We start from the raw sequence: 22,085 nt of genomic DNA, 5'->3' as shown, positions 1-22,085 counted from the left end.
GTCAAATCAATAATTTATAGTTTTTAGGGAATTTGAGTGAAGGTAATGGCTTCAATAGCACCTGCAAACAATGAAAGAAAATCGTGAATGGGCGCCGGAGGGGTATCCGGCGTGGCCACTCCGATGCTTAAGTCAGCAGGTTGAAGATGAACACAAGCAATATTTTGGAGAAAATATGTGTAATGCTTGAGAGTTCAAAGATTTCAGAATCGGTAAATGACATTTATACCTGCTATTTATAGTAGAAGATGAGGTAGGTACCTTGATTCCAGTGCTACCTACTAAGTATGGTAGGTCGGCTGCCCATACCCTATCTTCTGATGACTTTTAGGACACTCCAAACTCAAGTTGTTCTGACAGATTAGACGTCCTGTATCAATCATACTTGAGTATGGTTAAATTCTCGAGGTGGCTCGGGCAATTGATTACCCGGGTACTTATATGAGAGCTTGGGCGATTATTGCGCGGGAGACCGGGCTGTTCGAAGAATTCTTGGGAAACATGTAGTGCTCGGGCTCTTAATAGTGTCCGGGTCGTCAATCGACCCGGATCCTTATGGGGGTATCATCAAGAAAATATTTCAAGTGTTAAGAACTAACCGGACCTTTTAGTAAACAATTATGATAATAAAAGAACATATCTTCGTAACGAATGAATGTTCCTAGCCTGGATCCTACCGAGTTAAGAATAATCAAGGCGTGTGGCCAAGGAACATGTCTCGGGACTTGTGAATGGTCGAGGTGTGGTTCCACGAGCCAGGGTGTAGTGCCCTGGGCTTTTAGATCCAAGGTGCGGAGCCTTGGGCCGGGGATCATGTCCCGGGACTTGGGAATGGTCGAGGTGTGGTTCCCCGAGCCAGGGTGTAGTGCCCTGGGCTTTTAAGAACCAAGGTGCGGAGCCTTGGGCCGGGGATCATGTCCCGGGACTTGGGAATGGTCGAGGTGTGGTTCCCCGAGCCAGGGTGTAGTGCCCTGGGCTTTTAAGAACCAAGGTGCGGAGCCTTGGGCCGGGGATCATGTCCCGGGACTTGGGAATGGTCGAGGTGTGGTTCCCCGAGCCAGGGTGTAGTGCCCTGGGCTTTTAAGAACCAAGGTGCGGAGCCTTGGGCCGGGGATCATGTCCCGGGACTTGGGAATGGTCGAGGTGTGGTTCCCCGAGCCAGGGTGTAGTGCCCTGGGCTTTTAAGAACCAAGGTGCGGAGCCTTGGGCCGGGGATCATGTCCCGGGACTTGGGAATGGTCGAGGTGTGGTTCCCCGAGCCAGGGTGTAGTGCCCTGGGCTTTTAAGAACCAAGGTGCGGAGCCTTGGGCCGGGGATCATGTCCCGGGACTTGGGAATGGTCGAGGTGTGGTTCCCCGAGCCAGGGTGTAGTGCCCTGGGCTTTTAAAAACCAAGGTGCGGAGCCTTGGGCCGGGGATCATGTCCCGGGACTTGGGAATGGTCGAGGTGTGGTTCCCCGAGCCAGGGTGTAGTGCCCTGGGCTTTTAAATTAGTTCTTCCCGAGTCTAAGATACAACAAATAATATAATGCTTCTCTTTGAGAAAAACAGATCTTTCACTATATCTTCAACCAATCAATTACATCTGTTAGGAATAGTACTGCTTTAAATTAAATACATTCCAAGGCCTTTTGAGAGAGCGTCCCTGCGTGTCTTCTAAATAAAAAGATCCTGAGCTAACCCTCCGGGTAATTTTATAAGGTCCTTCCCACCGAGCTTCTAGTTTCCCAACATCCCCGGCAGGATTAACTTTTTTCATGACTAAATCCCCTATTTGAAAATCTCGAACTCGGACCTTTTTATTGTACGATTTCATGATTCGACCTCGGTATGCTTCCATTCGAATTATTGCTCGGTCTCTTCTTTCTTCTACCAAATCCAATTCCATGGCCCGACTTTGATCATTGCCGCCTGAATAAGATTCTACCCGGGGAGAAGTTTGCCCAATTTCGACAGGAAGGACTGCTTCAGAACCATATACCAGGTTGAAAGGAGTTTCTTGAGTAGGTGCTCGGGGAGTAGTTCTGTACGCCCAAAGAACACTGGGTAATTCTTCCACCCAATCTTTTCCCTTGCCTTGTAGCCTGGTCTTCAATGCTTGTATAATAATTCTGTTAATAACTTCTGTCTGACCATTAGCTTGAGGGTAGGCAACAGAAGTAAAAGACTGAGTGATTTTCATTTCACGACACCAGGATGTAATTCCTTTGCCCTGAAATTGTCTCCCGTTATCTGAGATTAGTCTTCTGGGCAATCTGAACCGGCACACAATGTTCTTCCACAAAAATTTCAATACTTCCTGCTCAGTAATTCTAGCCAATGGCTCGGCTTCCACCCATTTGGAAAAATAATCCACAGCCACGAGTAAGAACTTCTTTTGAGCCCTGGCAGTTGGGAAAGGACCAACAATATCCAGGCCCCATTGATCAAAGGGGTAAGATGCCCAGATAGGCTTCATGGGAGTGGCTGGATTGTGCTGGAAGTTTGAGTGATGTTGACATCTCTTACAAGCCTGGACCGTTTGAGCAGAATTCTGGCTAAGAGTTGGCCACCAGAATCCGACAAGCATTGTCTTCCGGGCCAAAGCCATCCCTCCGAGATGCTCAGCACAACATCCCTCATGTATTTCTCGGAGGACATAATCCACTTCTCTTTCAAACAAGCATTTTAGCAGAGGTCCCTGGAATGATTTTCTGTATAAGATTTTATTTAAAAGAACGAACCTGGGAGCTTGTCTCTTGATTCTTTGAGCCCGAGTCCTGTCTTCAGGTAATTCATTTGTTGTAATGAATTTAATCAATGGCGTCATCCAGGAGTCCTCGGGTATTGGTAGTATTTCTTCCTCGATGGACAGGACCAAACGGGAAACATGCAAAATTTCCCGGGTGTTGACTTCTGATAATGAGGCAGCCATTTTTGCTAGAGCGTCTGCCTCTCCATTTTCCTCCCGGGGTATTTGTTCGATACTCCAATCCACAAAGATGGCTGCCTGGGTTTTTATGAGCTGTAAATATTTGAGCATCCTATCATCTTTAGCTTCATAAGCACCCTTTATCTGCTGAGTGATTAATTGTGAATCAGAATATACAATAATACGGGAAGCTCCAATCTCTTTAGCAGCTCGGATTCCTGCAAGGACAGCTTCATACTCGGCTTCATTATTAGTAACCCGGGAATCAATCCTTAAAGCCAACTTAATCTTCTCTCCTGGAGGAGATATTACTACCACACCTATTCCGCACCCTGCAAGGCTAGACGCCCCATCCACAAACACCCTCCATACTTCATCTTCAGCAGGTTGTACCATCTCAGACAAAAAGTCTGATAGGGCTTGCGCTTTAATGGCCACCCGGGGTTTGTATTCGATATCATATTCTCCTAACTCCACTGCCCATTTGATCATTCGCCCTGATACTTCCGAATGAGTCATGATTCTGCCTATAGGACTATTAGTCAAGACAATTATTTGATGTGACAGGAAGTAAGGCCTTAGCTTCCGGGCAGTCATGATCAAGGCCAGAGCAATCTTTTCCACTTCACTGTACCGGAGTTCGGGTCCTCTCAGAGCATGGCTGACATAATAAACAGGCCTTTGATCGGAGCCTTCTTCTTTTATTAGTACTGAGCTGACAGCATACTCTGTGGTGGATAGATAAACAAATAATTTTTCCCCGGGCTCTGGTTTTACTAACACAGGGAGCTCTGCAAGATGGATCTTCAAGTCCTGGAAGGCCTGTTCACATTTATCATCCCATCCGAATTGTCGTGCCTTCCTTAATACCTGAAAGAAAGGATAACTCCTGTGCGCTGATCGGGAAATAAATCGAGAGAGGGAAGCAATCCTCCCGGTCAGCTTTTGTACGTCTTTGACAGATCGAGGAGATGGCATGCACAGCACGGATTTGACTTTCTCCTGATTTACCTCAATTCCCCGATCTGTCACTATGAATCCCAAGAATTTTCCACTCTTTACGCCAAAGATGCACTTGGCCGGGTTAAGCTTGATTCCGTAATGTACGAGAGTGGCAAAGGTTTCTTCTAGATCCTCAATAAAGCTGGCCACCTGCCGGGTCTTCCCCAGGATATCATCCACATAGACTTCCACGTTTCGCCCCAGTTGCTTCTCGAAGACTTTGTTCATCAAACGCTGGTACGTAGCTCCTGCATTCTTTAACCCGAAAGGCATTACAATATAACAAAATGTACCTCCCGAGGTGATGAAGCTAGCTTTATCTTGATCACTCTTGGCCAGGGGGATTTGATGGTACCCCTGGTATGCGTCCATGAAACTCAGTAATTCGAAGCCCGATGTGGAATCCACCAATTGATCAATACGGGGCAGAGGATAATGATCCTTGGGACACGCCTTATTGAGATCGCGAAAATCCACACACATGCGCCACTTCCCTGCTGATTTAGGTACTAATACCACATTCGAGAGCCAAGTGGGGAATTGAATTTCCCGAATGTGACCGGCTTTCAAGAGCTCTTTTACTTGTTCCTCAATAACTTTGTCCTTTTCGGGGCCAAAGTGTCTCTTTTTCTGTTTTATCGGGTGAGATCCCGGGAGGATATTTAGTTGGTGCTCAGATATCAAGGGAGAGATTCCCGTCAATTCCTGCTGGGACCATGCAAAAACGTGAATATTATCCTTTAAACAGTTAAGTAGACTGACCCGGGTGGATATGTTAAGATCTCGGGCCACCCGGATCTGCTGTCCTGGTCCAATCTCCACAACTTCCTGCTCCTCTTCTGCCACAAAATGCACTTCCCCCTTCTCAACTGCTCCTCCACATACTTCATCAGTTCGGGCCTTCTTCCCAGCCTTCTTTGCTTTGCTCTGATCCACCCGGACAGCTTCTACATAACATTTCCGGGAGGAAGGTTGGTCTCCCCAGACTTCACCCACTCTACTACCAACCGGGAACTTAATCTTTTGGTGATAGGTAGATGCTACGGCTTTTAATTCATTCATAGCGGGCCTCCCCAAAATTATATTATACGATGAAGGGGAGTCTACCACAGTAAAAGTAGTCATCACCGTCTTCTTGAGATCCTGGGAACCCAGGGTTAATGGAAGGACGATTTCCCCTTCCGGGTAGACCACATGGCCAGCAAAACCAAAGAGGGCAGTTTCCACGGTTTCCAAATGGTAGCCCTGCAAATCCATCTGCACAAAAGCATCTTTAAAAATTACATTCACAGAGCTTCCCGAGTCAACAAAGACTCTCAGAATGTCATAATTGGCCACTCGGGCTTGGATAACTAGGGCATCATTGTGGGGTAAGTTCACTCCCTTCAAATCCTCTGGGCCAAAACTGATGACCGCTTCACTCCTTCTCATTCCATCTACCTCCATACATTCCCTCCTACTCCTCGACTTCCTTGCCCGGTTGGAGTCTCCATCAGTGGAGCCTCCTGATATCATTTTTATCAATCCTGTAGCAGGGGGTGACTTCTTTTTCGTCTCAAGATCGGGCTCTCTTCTCCTAACGGGCTCTCCCCTCGGTACATTCCTCATACTTCCTCCCCGAGCGTTGGGCCTTGGCTGTGAAGATGTCCATGGCAATCTCGGCCTCTTATGGGCTTGACTTTGCTCTGGGGCGGAATGGAAGGAATAGTTTCCCCTCAATGTTTTGCAATCTTCGGTGTTGTGATAACACACCTTATGGAGAGTACAAAATCCTCTTTTCTCAGGTCGGGATAATTGATGGTCCGCGGCCAGATCCCTACTGCATTCCTGAACCTCTCTGTCCCGGGTAATCTTAAGAGGCACGTGGTGAGAGAAGTGTCCTGGATTATTCCTTCTCTGCCCTTTCTCCTCGGGCCTAGCTACCCGGTCCCCCCTTTCTTTTCTTACAGCTTCCCTTTTCTGCTTCTGAGCTTCCTCCATGTTGATGTATTTTTCTGCCCGGGATAATAAGTCTTCGAAATCCCCGGGCACTTTTTTGGTCAACGACTTGAAAAATTCACCCTCCCTCAAGCCTTGGGTGAATGCCGTAGTTTTTGTTTCAGTAGCGCAAGTAGGTACATCCAAAGCCACTCTATTAAATCTTTTAATATAAGCCCTCAAACTTTCATCCAGGTTCTGTTTGACTTCAAAAAGACTAAAAGCGGTCTTCTTGTATTTCTTGCTGCTACTGAAGTGGTGTAGGAACACCTTCTGGAAGTCTTTAAATGAATTAATACTCTGAGGGGACAGTCCCTCAAACCACCTTTGAGCTGAATCCACCAAAGTGGTGAGGAACACTTTACACTTGATTCGATCTGTGTAACAGTGTAACATGGCCATGTTTTCAAACCTGGCTAGGTGCTCCTCAGGATCCGCATTGCCATCGTAATCTTTTACTTTGGCGGATTTGAAGTTCCCGGGAAGAGGTTCCCGGACAATGATATCGGTAAATGGGCAACCCTTAGCAGTAGCTCGAGAAATGCTACGACTCTCCAACTGCCCTTCCAGAACTTTCATTTTCTGCCTTAACTCCAACAACTCCTCAGCCACGGTAGGTGATTTGGATCCAGCACTAGATTCCTCATCCTCTCCTCTCACTTCCTCCTCCCTCAATTCTTGCTCTTGCTCCTGCTCATTGATTTGCACATCTCCGGGTGGTGTAACTTGACGAGAAGTTTCTCTCCTGGCCACAGCCTTCTCCACCGCTTCGGAGATTATTCTTGCCAACTCCTCCGGGGTCATGGTAATAAGATTGGGTCCCGTGGGAGGAACACCCTCACCTTGCCCCGAAGTACGCGCATTATCCCCATGAGCCCGGGAATTTTCTTGATTAGTTCTTCGAGTATGAGCCATATCAACGCCTTAATCTCAAGTTTCCCACAGACGGCGCCAATGATGTGACTTTGTTGAAATGGATGAGCCGGGTAAGGAGCTCCAACAGGTCAAATCAATAATTTATAGTTTTTAGGGAATTTGAGTGAAGGTAATGGCTTCAATAGCACCTGCAAACAATGAAAGAAACTCGTGAATGGGCGCCGGAGGGGTATCCGGCGTGGCCACTCCGATGCTTAAGTCAGCAGGTTGAAGATGAACACAAGCAATATTTGGGAGAAAATATGTGTAATGCTTGAGAGTTCAAAGATTTCAGAATCGGTAAATGACATTTATACCTGCTATTTATAGTAGAAGATGAGGTAGGTACCTTGATTCCAGTGCTACCTACTAAGTATGGTAGGTCGGCTGCCCATACCCTATCTTCTGATGACTTTTAGGACACTCCAAACCCAAGTTGTTCTGACAGATTAGACGTCCTGTATCAATCATACTTGAGTATGGTTCAATTCTCGAGGTGGCTCGGGCAATTGATTACCCGGGTACTTATATGAGAGCTTGGGCGATTATTGCGCGGGAGACCGGGCTGTTCGAAGAATTCTTGGGAAACATGTAGTGCTCGGGCTCTTAATAGTGTCCGGGTCGTCAATCGACCCGGATCCTTATGGGGGTATCACCACATTCATATCTCAAAAAGTTAAAATCAGCTATCTCAAGCAAGGTAGTGATAGATGTACGCAATTATTTTATGATCTCATAAAAAGAAATAACAAGAAGAAGGCCATTAATGTATTACAGTTGCGAGATGGTAGCTCCACGACAGAGCCGGATAAGATAGTCAACCAGTTTGTTCAGTTTTATAAGGGGTTGTTGGGGTGCAAAGTTAACAGGACAAGTGTGGATAGAGACACCATTTTCGAAGGCCCGTGCGTTGCAACGAGTGATTGACCACAATTGACAGATCAACTCTCAGCGAGGAAATGCGTGTATCATTGTTTGATATTGATAATGATAAAGCCCCGGGATCGGATGGGTTCGGTTCGTTGTTTTTTAAATCATCCCTGCATATTATTGGTAAAGATGTCCTAGCTGTTGTGCATTAATTCTTCGCTACTAGTAGACTACTGAAGCAATGGAATCACTCTCTCATTGCCTTGGTGCTGAAACAAGTTAATGCATCCAGGAGCGTAGTGAGGAAATTTTTTCATCCTGGGCTCTGATTCAACGGAGCCTAGGCTGAAGCTTGAAGGAACAATAAATATTTGGCTTACAAATAGTCTTTACAAAAATTTGACCTAGTCTATAATTAAAATATATAATAATCGCAATTTTTTTATTTTTTTACCCTGGACTGGAGCCCACCCCAGCCTTTGGGGTGGCTCCGTCCCTGATAGCATCTACGGTAAACGAATCCAGACCCATCTCGTGTTGCACAGTTTTTTACAAAATAATTTCGAAGGTGTTGGTTAACAAGCTCAGGCATGTTATTGGAAATTTAGTGGATGGATCTCAAGATGCTTTTAACCAGGGCCAGTAAATTGTGGATAACATCCATTTGGCGCATGAGTTACTTAGGAAATATGCAAGAAAGCATGGTTTGTCGCGATGCACGTTGAAAGTGGATTCCAGAAAACTTATGACACTGTGGATCGAGATTTTATCAGGGAGGTGCTAACGTTTTTGAATTTTCCTTGCAGATTTGTTAGATGGGTCATGGAATGTGTTGCTACCACGTCATACTCCATTGTCATTAATTGCCAATACCATGGGCTCTTTGATGGCAAAAGAGGACTTAGACAAGATGACCCTTTATCCCCTTTCTTATTTACACTTTGTCTTGAAACCCTTTCTCGTGCTCTGAATCGAATGACTCAATCACCGTCATTTGGGTTCCACCCAAAGTTTCAATACATGCGTATTGCTCACCTTGCGTATGAAGATGATTTGTTGTTGTTGTCTCGTGGAGATGTGGCAAGTGTTTCAATGGTTATAGGTGCCTAGCTGAGTTTGGGGATATGGCGGGTTTGCGAGTGAACCAAATGAAGTCGAGTATTTTTATGACTGGTATAGATGATGAAGTCAGACGGGAGATACTTGGCGTTACTGGGTTTTGTCAAGGTGAACTCCCCTTCTGCTATCTTGGGATCCCCCTAGCTTCCAAATGACTGAGAACATCATATTACAATCTTCTTGTCAATACAATTTCCTTAAAGATTGGTTCTTGGCCACGTCACTCATTATCTTATGCAGGGAAAGTTGAGTTGATAAGATCAGGTGTACAGGGAGTGAACTGTTTTTGGCTTTCGATCTTTCCACTACCGTCCAACATTATTCAACAGGTCTATGCCCTTTGCAGGAAGTTTGTGTGGCCAACTAAACTGTTGGATCTCGGTTTTTTCGTGCCCAAAACGTAGCGGAAGTTTTAAAATTTTATTTTATTTTGACAATCAAAATATTTGTTTGAGCACCTGTATGGTTTTAATGAATAAACATTCATAGGGAGTAAGAAAATTTTACCTTTAGTGAAATTTTCACTTAGCTCCAACTACACCGGTATTTGCGGACGTAGCTCTTGTTGTAAATCCTTACGAACGTTCTTCGATCTTCGAATCAGGTCCACGTCCAGATTATTTGTCCATCTTCTAATTTGCACTAGAAAATTAGAATATGTTTTACGAATAGATATAACACTAAAAACCGGCAAAATTCTCAAACTTGGAACGGCCAAATATTTCTTGTTTTAAAAGGGATTTTCGAGAGCACCATTTGAATTGGGAAGAGCCGAAAAGTGAATTCCTCTTCTTTTTCCTTTTGGATGCAATTCTTGTAAATAAGGATCAAATCCTTATTTTTATTTCTAATCATTACTTTACTTAATTAATAAAATTAATTAAGTCATTTAATGATTCCAAAAATATTTGTATGCCAAATCACCGAAAACTTTTGGGAAGAGTAAAAAAAAAAAATCAATTCTTGTTTCTCAAACCTTCGGTCATGCCATTTATCAATTAACCAAAATAATATATTTTATTATTTTAATTAATTGTAATTTCCTTAATTAATCACATTAATTAAGTTAATGGATTTCAACATATATTTGATTCTCGAAAATATCACACCACTAATGATGCAATATTATTTTCTTTGTGTGAAAGTTTTAAAATTATGGTATCATGAATATTTCCATATTACGTAAACAAAGACCATATTTTATAAAAACTTAATGGGCTATATTTTAACTCAATTAAAATATAATTAATTATTAAAGCCTATTTGAACTTTAATAAATTATCATGATGTGCTTATACTCTTACAAGCCTATGATTCATGCTCCCATTACATTAATCTCATCATAATCCCTATCGGTGATCAAATATCATCGATGTGACAATTTCAACTTATTTTTTATTATGATGCACACTTTAATATCGAGATCACCAATGTCTAAATAAGGTAGATGTACTCCTTTGACTGTCTTAACAGTCATGCTCTTAAAATTTCTATAAGCTTTTATAAACTTTATTTATAAGCTTATCGATTGATCATATCAAACTTATTTCTTATAAATTCAATTAAATTTAATTTATTATCTCAACGGGAACAAGATAATTCAGCACTTGTGTGACCCTCAATGGTTCAGAGATACAGCTAGCCGTGGGTTCACAACTCTTTGTGATTCAGGACAATTTCCTTTATTCGGGCTCCATTCTTTTCATCAACACCTTGATCAAGAATGTCAGAACTCATTTCTGATTGCACCCATCGGATCATGGTAAGAGCGTCTAGTAGCATCGCNTACAATTTCCTTTATTCGGGCTTACCTTAGTTAGCCACATTCTTTTCATCAACACCTTGATCAAGAATGTCAGAACTCATTTATGATTGCACCCATCGGATCATGATAAGAGCGTCTAGTAGCATCGCCCCATGAGCCCCTAGGTATCACTGATAGTGCCTGCAAGAACCAGTCGATTATGATTAGCGTACAGTACGGTCCCTTCATCTCATACACCCCGATCGAATCTGCAACCATTGGTTCATCGAGGGTTGCATATCAATTCGATAACTATGTGACACATATAATCGTGGCATCGCATGTACTATTGGAGAACTCCTTCTCCAACGTACATCACATACTCTGGCCAGAGATTCCACGCACTATTATTTCATCAGATCACATAGGATATCCACACCCGTAGGTGAGCGGTGAATTCCCGACTACAATGCACTGGCTTCTATATGTGTCGCAACTGTACCCAACCTCGCCACCTGATGACTCTCCTGGAGCCGGTAAACGAGTCAAAGAACAGCTCTAGAATATAGAGCCTCAGTGTTGTCCCGGGTCGTAAGGACTAATGGTGTACAATCATAACCAGGACTTATCCTTTCGATGAATGATAACCACTTGGGAAGTCCGAGAGAGGGTTGTTCGGTATAATCATCATATGACTACCCATCTGCATGTTTGGACATCTCTATGCCCTTACCAAGAAACGCGATACACCACATCACAGATGCTAGTCTCGATCTCAAGCGACCTTTATCCATGTTTTAGGCGGCTGAATCGACTAGGAACGAATTTAGATTACACAGTGTTTACAAATGAGTTTCAACATCGAATTACGATTCATTTGTATTAAAGTATAATCAAGAACTTTATCTATGCTGATTGCATGGGTATACAGATAAAGTAAACTGAAACCATGAAAAGTTAAATTATATTAAAATAAAGATTGTTTATTACACTTGAGTCAATAAATTCCCCAGCCAACAGTTGGCTTACAGGGCATCTACTCTAACAATCTCTCACTTGCCCTAGAGCCAACTACCCATAACCTTTAATCACATTGCTTCGCGATGCTTTTCAAACAATGGTCTTGGCAAGGGCTATGTAAGTGGATCAGCAACATTATCTGCAAAGGGGACTCTTTCGACTGATATATCTCCTCTTCCCACAATCTCCCAGATGATGTGGAACTTCCTTAGTACATGTTTGGATCACTGATGAGACATTGGTTCCTTTGCTTGCGCCACGGCACCATTGTTGTCGCAGTACACCGGGACTGGATCAACTCCATTAGGAATAACGTCCAACTCTTGGACAAAATTTCTCATCCAAACTGCCTCTTTGGCTGCAACAGATGCAGCAATGTACTCAACTTCAGTGGTGGAATCCGCAACAGTGTCTCGCTTGGAACTTTTCCAAGAGACAGCCGCACCATTAAGCATGAATACAAAGCCAAAGGTCGATTTCGAATCATCTACGTCATATTGGAAGCTAGAATCAATGTAGCCTTCCAATTTAAATTCTCCGCCCCCATAGACGATGAACAAGTTCTTAGTCCTTCTCAAGTACTTAGTAATATCTTTCACGGCCTTCCAATGCATTGGACCAGGGTTCGCCTGATATCTGCTTGTAACACTCAGAGCGTAAGCAACATTAGGACGTGTTGATATCATACCATACATGATACTACCAATGGCTGACGTATATGGAATACGTGTCATCATCTCTATCTCTTCATCAACTTTAGGACACATAGCCTTAGATAGAGTAACACGATGACACATTGGTAAGTATCCTCTCTTGGATTCTTCCATAGAGAATCACTTCAGAATGATATCGATATAAGTGGATTGGGTGAGTCCTAGAATCCTTTTTGATCTATCTCTATAGATTTGTATTCCCAATACATAGGATGTTTCACCCATGTCTTTCATGGAGAATTTACTTGCTAACCATACTTTAGTTGATTGCAGTAATCCTACATCATTCCCAATGAGTAGGATGTCATCAACATAAAGTATTAGGAATGTCACTGCACTCCCACTAACTTTCTTGTACACGCATGGTTCCTCAGGATTCTTAGCAAGACCAAACTCTTTGATAGTGCTATGAAATCTGAGGTTCCAATTCCTTGACGCCTGCATGAGACCATATATTGATCTCTGACAAAAGGCTCATCATGGCCTTGTTTATGAAGAAGCGTGTATCTTGCAGGTGGTCTGATAACCCTATTTGACCTTCTAGGAGCGTGTATTTCAACTATTGGTTGTTGGGGATTAGGTTCAACTACTATAGTTGAGGGAGTATCTTGAATTTCTTCAAGTTCTATCATCTTGCATTTTCTATCTAATAGAAACTCCCTTTCCAAAAAGGTGGCATTTCTTGAAACAAACAATTTTGCTTCATTGGGATGAAAGAAATAATATCCAATAGAATTCTTTGGATATCCTACAAAATAGCACAAAGTGGATCTACTATGCAATTTGTCTCCCACTGTATGCTTCACGTAAGCAGGACATCCCCATATTCTCATGTAAGAATATTTGGGAGTTTTTCCCATCCATATCTCATATGGCGTTTTATCCAGTGCTTTAATATGGATATTATTCAACAACATTGCCGCAGTTTCAAGCGCAAAGCCCCAAGACGATGTAGGCAATTCAGTGAATCACATCATAGATCGAACCATGTCCATCAAGGTTCGATTTCGACGTTCAGAAACACCATTCAATTGTGGTGTTGCTGGTGGAGTCCACTGTGAGAGAATATCATTCTCTTTTAGATAACCCAAAAATTCAGCACTCAAGTATTCTCCATCTCGATCAGATCGAAGTGTCATAATACTTCTTTCTAGCTGGTTTCCTACTTCAGATCTGAATTCTTTGAACCTTTCAAATGTTTCAGATCTGTGTTTCATAAACATAAACATATATATACCTCGAATGGTCATCAGTAAGGATAACGAAGTAGGATTGCCCATATATTGTGCTAACACTTAGCGGGCCACAAACGTCTGTGTGGATCAAATCCAGTAGACCATGCGCACGTTTCACGTTTCCATCAAATGGAGTCTTGGTCATTTTTCTTTTTAGACAGGACTTACAAGTATGTAGAGAATTTATGTCTGACAAGTCAAACATACCTTCTCCCACTAGCTTGTGCATCCTCCTTTGGGAAATATGACCTAGTCTAGCGTACCATTTTTGTGAGGGATTTGGATCTTCTAATTTTCTTTTGTTTGTTGTTGAAATCCTGTTTACTTCGGATATTCATTTATCATTTCCAAAACATTTTTGGCCCAGATAATTTCTTATATCCATTCTTCTTGCAGTGAAAACAAATATGTTCTGACTTATCGGGCTTTGTGGGCCATTTAAGTGTCTTTCAGAGTTTGCCTCTTATTGAGTTTGTTTTTCCTTGCGAGGGACAGAGCATTTCTTTCCCTTACCTTGTGGGTCATTTTTCGTCTAACGAGAAGCCCATTAGAAAAACAACAATTTCCTGTTTTATGGTAATCTCATAAGTTATAAACGTACTGACTAGCTCTTCAAGGCTATCATCTATCTTATTCAAATTGAAGTTCACCATAACCCCGTCAAATGAGGAAGAGAAAGACAACAAATTAATGTCATCAAGTAACTCGTTAAGAATCACATATTCCAAGTCCACCACATTCTCAATAAGCCCAGTCATATGTACACCACGCTCATGGGCCAGAGCCCCATCTTGCATGCGTGTAGTCATGAGCTTTTGAAAGTGGAGTGCATCATTGTACTAGTTTCATGCACCATGCAACTCTTGCATGTGTATTCGAATGTCAGCAGCATTCAACATTTCCTCAAACTGTCCATACAGTTCATTTGACATAGAAGCGAGCATGTGACACTTTAGCTTGCATACTATGGTCCTACCATCTTGCATGCTTTGTCAGTTCAGCAGGACTGACTCTAGTGTGTATGTCATTTTCTCCGAATTTAGAACAATTTTCCCAACCGATCTTGAAAATTAGATTCGATTAGCTTGTTAATAACAAAATTGGATTATGTGAAGAAATCGAAAATATACTGATACGGAAACAGAATAATGGTTGCTGATTATTTTAAAATAATTTTAAGATATAAAATATGGATTTTTATTTTATAAATTTCTCTCCCACTATTTTGACATTTCCACCACCCTCTGATGAAAAAGGGGAATTGTATTTCCTTAGTGGGCACATAGAGTCCAATTAGCCAATTATAATCCCGAATAATATCAGCCAATTATAATTTCTAAAAGGTAGAGTCCAATTGCATCCTTATGCAACCTTCTCGTGTTTTGCCTCACGTTTAATAAGGACCCAATAATATGACGCCGTTTATTTTCGCGTGTCAAACCGACCCATCAATATTGAATTGTAGTAGACGGTCGCCATGAGTTCCCCCAATAATATGAGCCGAAGTCATGAAAGTTCCACTCAATTCACATCATATGTCCAGTGGAAGTCACAGCTTTCCGGCGTCCAGGCCTCCCCAATAATATGAGCCAGACACTGCCCGCGTGTAGCGATCAACATGCAACCACGGTTGATGGAAGGCAAGGAAAAATTAAACTCTTTTAATTTTTACTTTTACGGTTTGATATAAATTTTTAATCATATTGAAAATGAGAGATTTTAATTTTAAAATTGTCTCATCATTTTATTTTATAAAAACGTGTGCCATGTTTGTATGCTTGCCGGATTCATGCAACTATATTATTTAATAATATACATACATACATATTACTATATATCGCATATATCATAATATGACATTCAACAATAAATAAATATAAATAAGGACGATCGATCGTCAACACTATTAGATCCATATGAGCCAGACATGGATCCATGACCAAAACCTAGGTGAATGCAGGGATGCAAATGCAACTATTACAAGAGCTTCCAATATTTTACATGTCTTCATCTTGTGCATCGGGTCCACCATCTTCCAGTTTTGATCTCCCACTATTTTTAATAATTACATTTAAATAGCCATGGCACATAAGGGATACATCTCATGGGGGTGGGAACGGGCCATAAACCAGGCCCACTTTAATAATATCAAATATTAACAAAATGAATAAAACAGTAAACTATCCTAACATACAGCTAACACATTGGTAAAGGCTCTCGATCATCCTTCATGCATTTAATATCAAATATTAACATCAATTAATTAAACAAATTTAATTAATTGATTAATCGTGCATCTAATAATATTATCACTAACCACTATAATTATTAAAGAATTTAATAAATTAAATAAACACCTTTATTTAATTTTCAATAAAATCAATAATAATTGATTTCTTGTAAAACTCATTTTTACCATAAATAATTAAAATTATATTTTAATTATTTATTTTACAAGAAAATTATTAATTTTCCAAAAATTAATTTATCAAAAATAAATTGAACCAATTTTCAAAAAATATCAATTTTGTCTAAAGTTTTTGAAAAATCAGAAAATCGCACCCTAGGCCCAAACAATATAAGCCCATTACCCAGCACGGTGCCCGAGACACTCCCGGGCAGCCACCCACGCTGCCCGCGCACTGCCCGAACGTTTCGAGCAGTCGCAGGCACGCTGTGCGCGTCCTGTGCGCACAGCCGTGCGCCCACGGCGCGCAGACCTCGCGCAAGTTGCGAGCAGACCGCGAGCACGCTGCGCGGACGCTCCGCGCAGCCCATGCGCGCGCGCTGCGCGCACGGTCTGCCCGGAACAGTTCCGGGCAATCCGAAAATAATTTTTTTTTTCGAAAATCTGATAAAATTAAAATTTTTATGGTGCATCAATTTTCGGAAAAATTTTATTGTGTGGTTAGAAATATTATTCAACATGATTTAAAACCATACGATATAGAGAACCTGGCCCTGATACCACTGTTGGATCTCGGTTTTCTCGTGCCCAAAACGCAGCGGAAGTTTTAAAATTTTATTTTATTTTGACAATCAAAATATTTTTTTGAGCACTCGTATGGTTTTAATGAATAAACATTCATAGGGAGTAAGAAAATTTTACCTTTAGTGAAATTTTCACTTAGCTCCAACTACACCGGTATTTGCGGACGTAGCTCTTGTTGTAAATCCTTACGAACGTTCTTCGATCTTCGAATCAGGTCCACGTCCAGATTATTTGTCCCTCTTCTAATTTGCACTAGAAAATTAGAATATGTTTTGCGAATAGATATAACACTAAAAATCGGTAAAATTCTCAAACTTGGAGTGGCCAAATTTTTCTTGTTTTAAAAGGGATTTTCGAGAGCACCATTTGAATTGGGAAGAGCCGAAAAGTGAATTTCTCTTCTTTTTCCTTTTGGATGCAATTCTTGTAAATAAGGATCAAATCCTTATTTTTATTTCTAATCATTACTTTACTTAATTAATAAAATTAATTAAGTCATTTAATGATTCCAAAAATATTTGTATGCCAAATCACCGAAAACTTTTGGGAAGAGTAAAAAAAAAAAATCAATTCTTGTTTCTCAAACCTTCGGTCATGCCATTTATCAATTAACCAAAATAATATATTTTATTATTTTAATTAATTGTAATTTCCTTAATTAATCACATTAATTAAGTTAATGGATTTCAACATATATTTGATTCTCGAAAATATCACACCACTAATCATGCAATATTATTTTCTTTGTGTGAAAGTTTTAAAATTATGGTATCATGAATATTTCCATATTACGTAAACAAAGACCATATTTTATAAAAACTTAATGGGCTATATTTTAACTCAATTAAAATATAATTAATTATTAAAGCCTATTTGAACTTTAATAAATTATCATGATGTGCTTATACTCTTACAAGCCTATGATTCATGCTCCCATTACATTAATCTCATCATAATCCCTATCGGTGATCAAATATCATCGATGTGACAATTTCAACTTATTTTTTATTATGATGCACACTTTAATATCGAGATCACCAATGTCTAAATAAGGTAGATGTACTCCTTTGACTGTCTTAACAGTCATGCTCTCAAAATTTCTATAAGCTTTTATAAACTTTATTTATAAGCTTATCGATTGATCATATCAAACTTATTTCTTATAAATTCAATTAAATTTAATTTATTATCTCAACGGGAACAAGATAATTCAGCACTTGTGTGACCCTCAATGGTTCAGAGATACAGCTAGCCGTGGGTTCACAACTCTTTGTGATTCAGTACAATTTCCTTTATTCGGGCTTACCTTAGTTAGCCACATTCTTTTCATCAACACCTTGATCAAGAATGTCAGAACTCATTTCTGATTGCACCCATCGGATCATGATAAGAGCGTCTAGTAGCATCGCCCCATGATCCCCTAGGTATCACTGATAGTGCCTGCAAGAACCAGTCGATTATGATTAGCGTACAGTACGGTCCCTTCATCTCATACACCCCGATCGAATCTGCAACCATTGGTTCATCGAGGGTTGCATATCAATTCGATAACTATGTGACACATATAATCGTGGCATCGCATGTACTATTGGAGAACTCCTTCTCCAACGTACATCACATACTCTGGCCAGAGATTTCACGCACTATTATTTCATCAGATCACATAGGATATCCACACCCGTAGGTGAGCGGTGAATTCCCGACTACAATGCACTGGCTTCTATATGTGTCGCAACTGTACCCAACCTCGCCACCTGATGACTCTCCTGGAGCCGGTAAACGAGTCAAAGAACAGCTCTAGAATATAGAGCCTCAGTGTTGTCCCGGGTCGTAAGGACTAATGGTGTACAATCATAACCAGGACTTATCCTTTCGATGAATGATAACCACTTGGGAAGTCCGAGAGAGGGTTGTTCGGTATAATCATCATATGACTACCCATCTGCATGTTTGGACATCTCTATGCCCTTACCAAGAAACGCGATACACCACATCACAGATGCTAGTCTCGATCTCAAGCGACCTTTATCCATGTTTTAGGCGGCTGAATCGACTAGGAACGAATTTAGATTACACAGTGTTTACAAATGAGTTTCAACATCGAATTACGATTCATTTGTATTAAAGTATAATCAAGAACTTTATCTATGCTGATTGCATGGGTATACAGATAAAGTAAACTGAAACCATGAAAAGTTAAATTATATTAAAATAAAGATTGTTTATTACACTTGAGTCAATAAATTCCCCAGCCAACAGTTGGCTTACAGGACATCTACTCTAACACTAAACACCTGCAGATTGCTTGGAAAATTTTGTGCCAACCGATTGAAGATGGGGGATTAGGATTGAAGAACTTGGAAGCGTGGAATAAAATGCTCTTAGCAAAAACATTGTGTAAGATACATATGAAGAAAGAGAGCTTGTGAATTAAATGGATGAATCAAATTTATAGTAGGTTTGAGATTGTTTGGTATTGGGAGTGGCACAAGGAAGAATCTCCTCTAATGATCAAGCGTCTAATTTGCGGTCGGGATGAGGTGGTTCAGAAACAGGGTTCGGTTGATGCTTCTATTAGTACACTACACCAATGGTTCGGTGGTAATGGTGGGATGGTTGGTGCTTACAGATTCTTCATTGGTAGTGTGAGATTATGGCCATGGAATCTCTTCTAGCAAAATCATGCATACTACCTAAACATCGATTCGCATTATGGATGTATACACACGGTAAGTTTCTAACTCGAGATAGACTTGATTTTGTAAAGGAAAAGAAATGTTTGTTGTGTAACGCTGCTGTTAAAAATGTGGCCTAGCGTAATTGTATAATTACTTTTTTTACATTATTAATGGAAGTAATTTCATTAAAAAAAAAAAATTCCCTATCAAGATGGTGACAGCAATGTGAAAGCATAACGCAAGAGGCAGGGCCGAGACGACTAGTTGACAAGGCCAAGAAGCCTAAAAAGCATGGACGGAGTCCATTCCCCTCCCCGACGTTGGATATATTTTAATTAAGCTCGTAATTTTTATTTTTTTTTGGGAAATAACTAATTTATTTCTCTTAATTTTCGTGTTTGTTTTTTCTGTCTTCTAAATTATCAAAATTATATTTTAATCATATAACTTTAAATTATGTTTGTGTTTAGTCTTATTTCCCTTGAATCAACTTATACTAACAATGGGTTCCCTCTTATTTAAAAGGAAGTACATCCTACGTGTATGAGATTCAAAGAACAAGATTTATCTAATTAATTGAGAGACACACTCCAAAATAATAGAGGCAAAGACCAAAGAATATGGTGAAAATTTATATTTTATTTGATATCAAGGTCTTAAGTTTATGATGATCTCTTGGGGTCGAGATTTAATTGTAACAAACATATGTTCCAACTAAAAAAAGACGGAAGTACGGATAAAGTTCATTCGAGAGATAAACACTCCAAAAATAACATAAACAAAGCCGGAAGAAGGGCAGGGATCCACCGGAAATACGTTCATAGGATTCCCATACTTGAAGCTAATATTTTTCGATTCGGTTTGGAAGCAAGTCCATGACATCAAACATATTTTGGACCTTTGAGGTATCGTTTGTTCAAAAGAAACTTCGAGGAAATCTCGTCTGTCTGTTTCGTGCACTCTAGATTTGATCTGTAATTAAAGTTCCCAATGCAAGTGATGTTTGTATGTCTGTATATGCACGAGGACTGATCAGGGACCAGGCAATTATTTTAGGTCCAATAATTAATCATAAAAAAATTTAAATAATGGTCGGTCAAATAGAGAGAAATCCTATCACGGAATCCAAAGCCTGAAATGGCCAAAAATAGATTGAATCGGATTTTGTGATAACGATAAATAAACGAAAATGAATCTGCTACCCCTTCGCAAACTGGAGAGGACTTGAAATTTCCACGAAGTTTCGAAAAGAGCCGTACTTGTACTTGTGCAGACGCATATCTCAAACCAAAAGAGAATGACCTTTAGGACGGTGCTAGAATTGAAAGAAAAATGATGGATAGCAATAATCGTGTGCATTTGAGTCGATACATGTTATATAAAATTTCAATTTCTATTATTGCTTTTGTTCATGTAAATTTGAATTTCTATTATTGTTTTTTTTCCATGTTAGACGATTTCATATATATATATATATATATATATATATATATAAAAGACGGCCCACTTGACTCATATACATTTATTAGTATTTCTGGTTTAAAAAATAATAATTTTCATCGGTCTGGTCAAATAGAAGATTTGTCTACAAATTAATCAATGAGACCGTCTCATTTGAGTTTTTATGAATTTATAATAAATTACAGTCCCTCGGGGAAAAAAACTAGTGTTTTATTTTTCATATTTGTTATTTCTTAGTTCGTGAAGATACTGATTATTACACTTGAAATAGAAATGATATTATGTAGTAATTAGATATGTATGAATAAACTAAACAAAAATAAAAAAAATCAATAAGATTCGTCATATTTATGTAACAAGTATCAAACTTATAATTTATTTATTCTGCTTTCATAAAATTAATTTGAAATTATAAATTTAAAAAAAATTAAAATCATAGAAGATGAATATGAAAAATAGTACTAGTGGCAAAGAAGTAAATAAATTCCTAGTTAAAGTGTGGAAGAATTTGAGGTACACGTACGTGTCATCTGACACTGGGATGGGACTAGAAGAGGATAAAGTTTAGCATGAAAGTTATCCCTTTAGATCGAGTAAATAAATATTTAATTAAGGATAAATTTTCAATAACTCCCTACGTCTCTTCTTATTTTTATCTTAACTTCTTATCCCTTCAATTCTTTGTTTTAGCTTCCCAATATTTTAAAATTTTCAAGAATACCCTTATCCTTTTATTTTAGTAATTGATTTTTCTTTTAAACATAAAGGCCCATCATGCTTCCGTAAAATAAATTAAATATTTTACCTCTTTGACCGGAGTACCACCGGGTTATATCCACCGTATTTTATGAACAGCTCCTCACAGTTCAACCACACGATCGCAACCGATGGTTAAAGACGCAGATTCCTTCAGCAGTACTTAGCACAACCCTGATTCGTTTCCTACCTTAGGGTATATAATAAAAGATAAAATTTTGAAAATAATACATGAGAGGGGCTGAAAGCAAAGATCTCTTTATTCAAACACAAACATATTATTATTACATTGAAACCTCCTGTCGAGGAGGAGAAACTTGTTTAGCTACTTATAGTAGCTAAACTTGAAAAACACATAAATTAGAAAGAGAAATATTACAATTTATTTGTTGAAAGAAATGAGGAAAATGTTCGATGATCTTCACTTCCTTCTTCCTGCCTTATTTATAGAAGGCTTCTTCGGATTTGAAACTCGGATTCCAAATCTTGATAAGCCTTTACAGCTTGCACATGGACCATGTAGTGGTTGAGTGGTCCATTGAGGTGGTCCCTACATTTGAAATGTCATTTTCTAGATCATTAATCTAGAAATCAATTTCTCTTCTTCTTTTATTTCTCTACAATACCAGTAGAGATGAGCTTGTAAGATATCTGCTGAAATCTCGTCTCCTTTTTCTTTGTAATGTTTTATGA

General features: G+C 39.8%; 1 protein-coding gene across 1 annotated transcript; it reads left to right on the top strand.

Annotated features, from left to right (window-relative positions):
• Positions 1-8,388: 8,388 nt before the first annotated feature.
• Positions 8,389-8,784, top strand: LOC140962660 (uncharacterized mitochondrial protein AtMg01250-like). Its single transcript, XM_073421611.1, has one exon. It carries the CDS (start codon positions 8,389-8,391, stop codon positions 8,782-8,784), a length of 396 nt encoding a protein of 131 aa, XP_073277712.1.
• Positions 8,785-22,085: the final 13,301 nt, after the last annotated feature.

This window comes from Primulina huaijiensis, chromosome 17, assembly GCF_012295235.1.
Source record: "Primulina huaijiensis isolate GDHJ02 chromosome 17, ASM1229523v2, whole genome shotgun sequence".
In the NCBI taxonomy this organism is placed as follows: Eukaryota; Viridiplantae; Streptophyta; class Magnoliopsida; order Lamiales; family Gesneriaceae; genus Primulina; species Primulina huaijiensis.
This window is presented reverse-complemented; position numbering and strand designations above follow the sequence as displayed.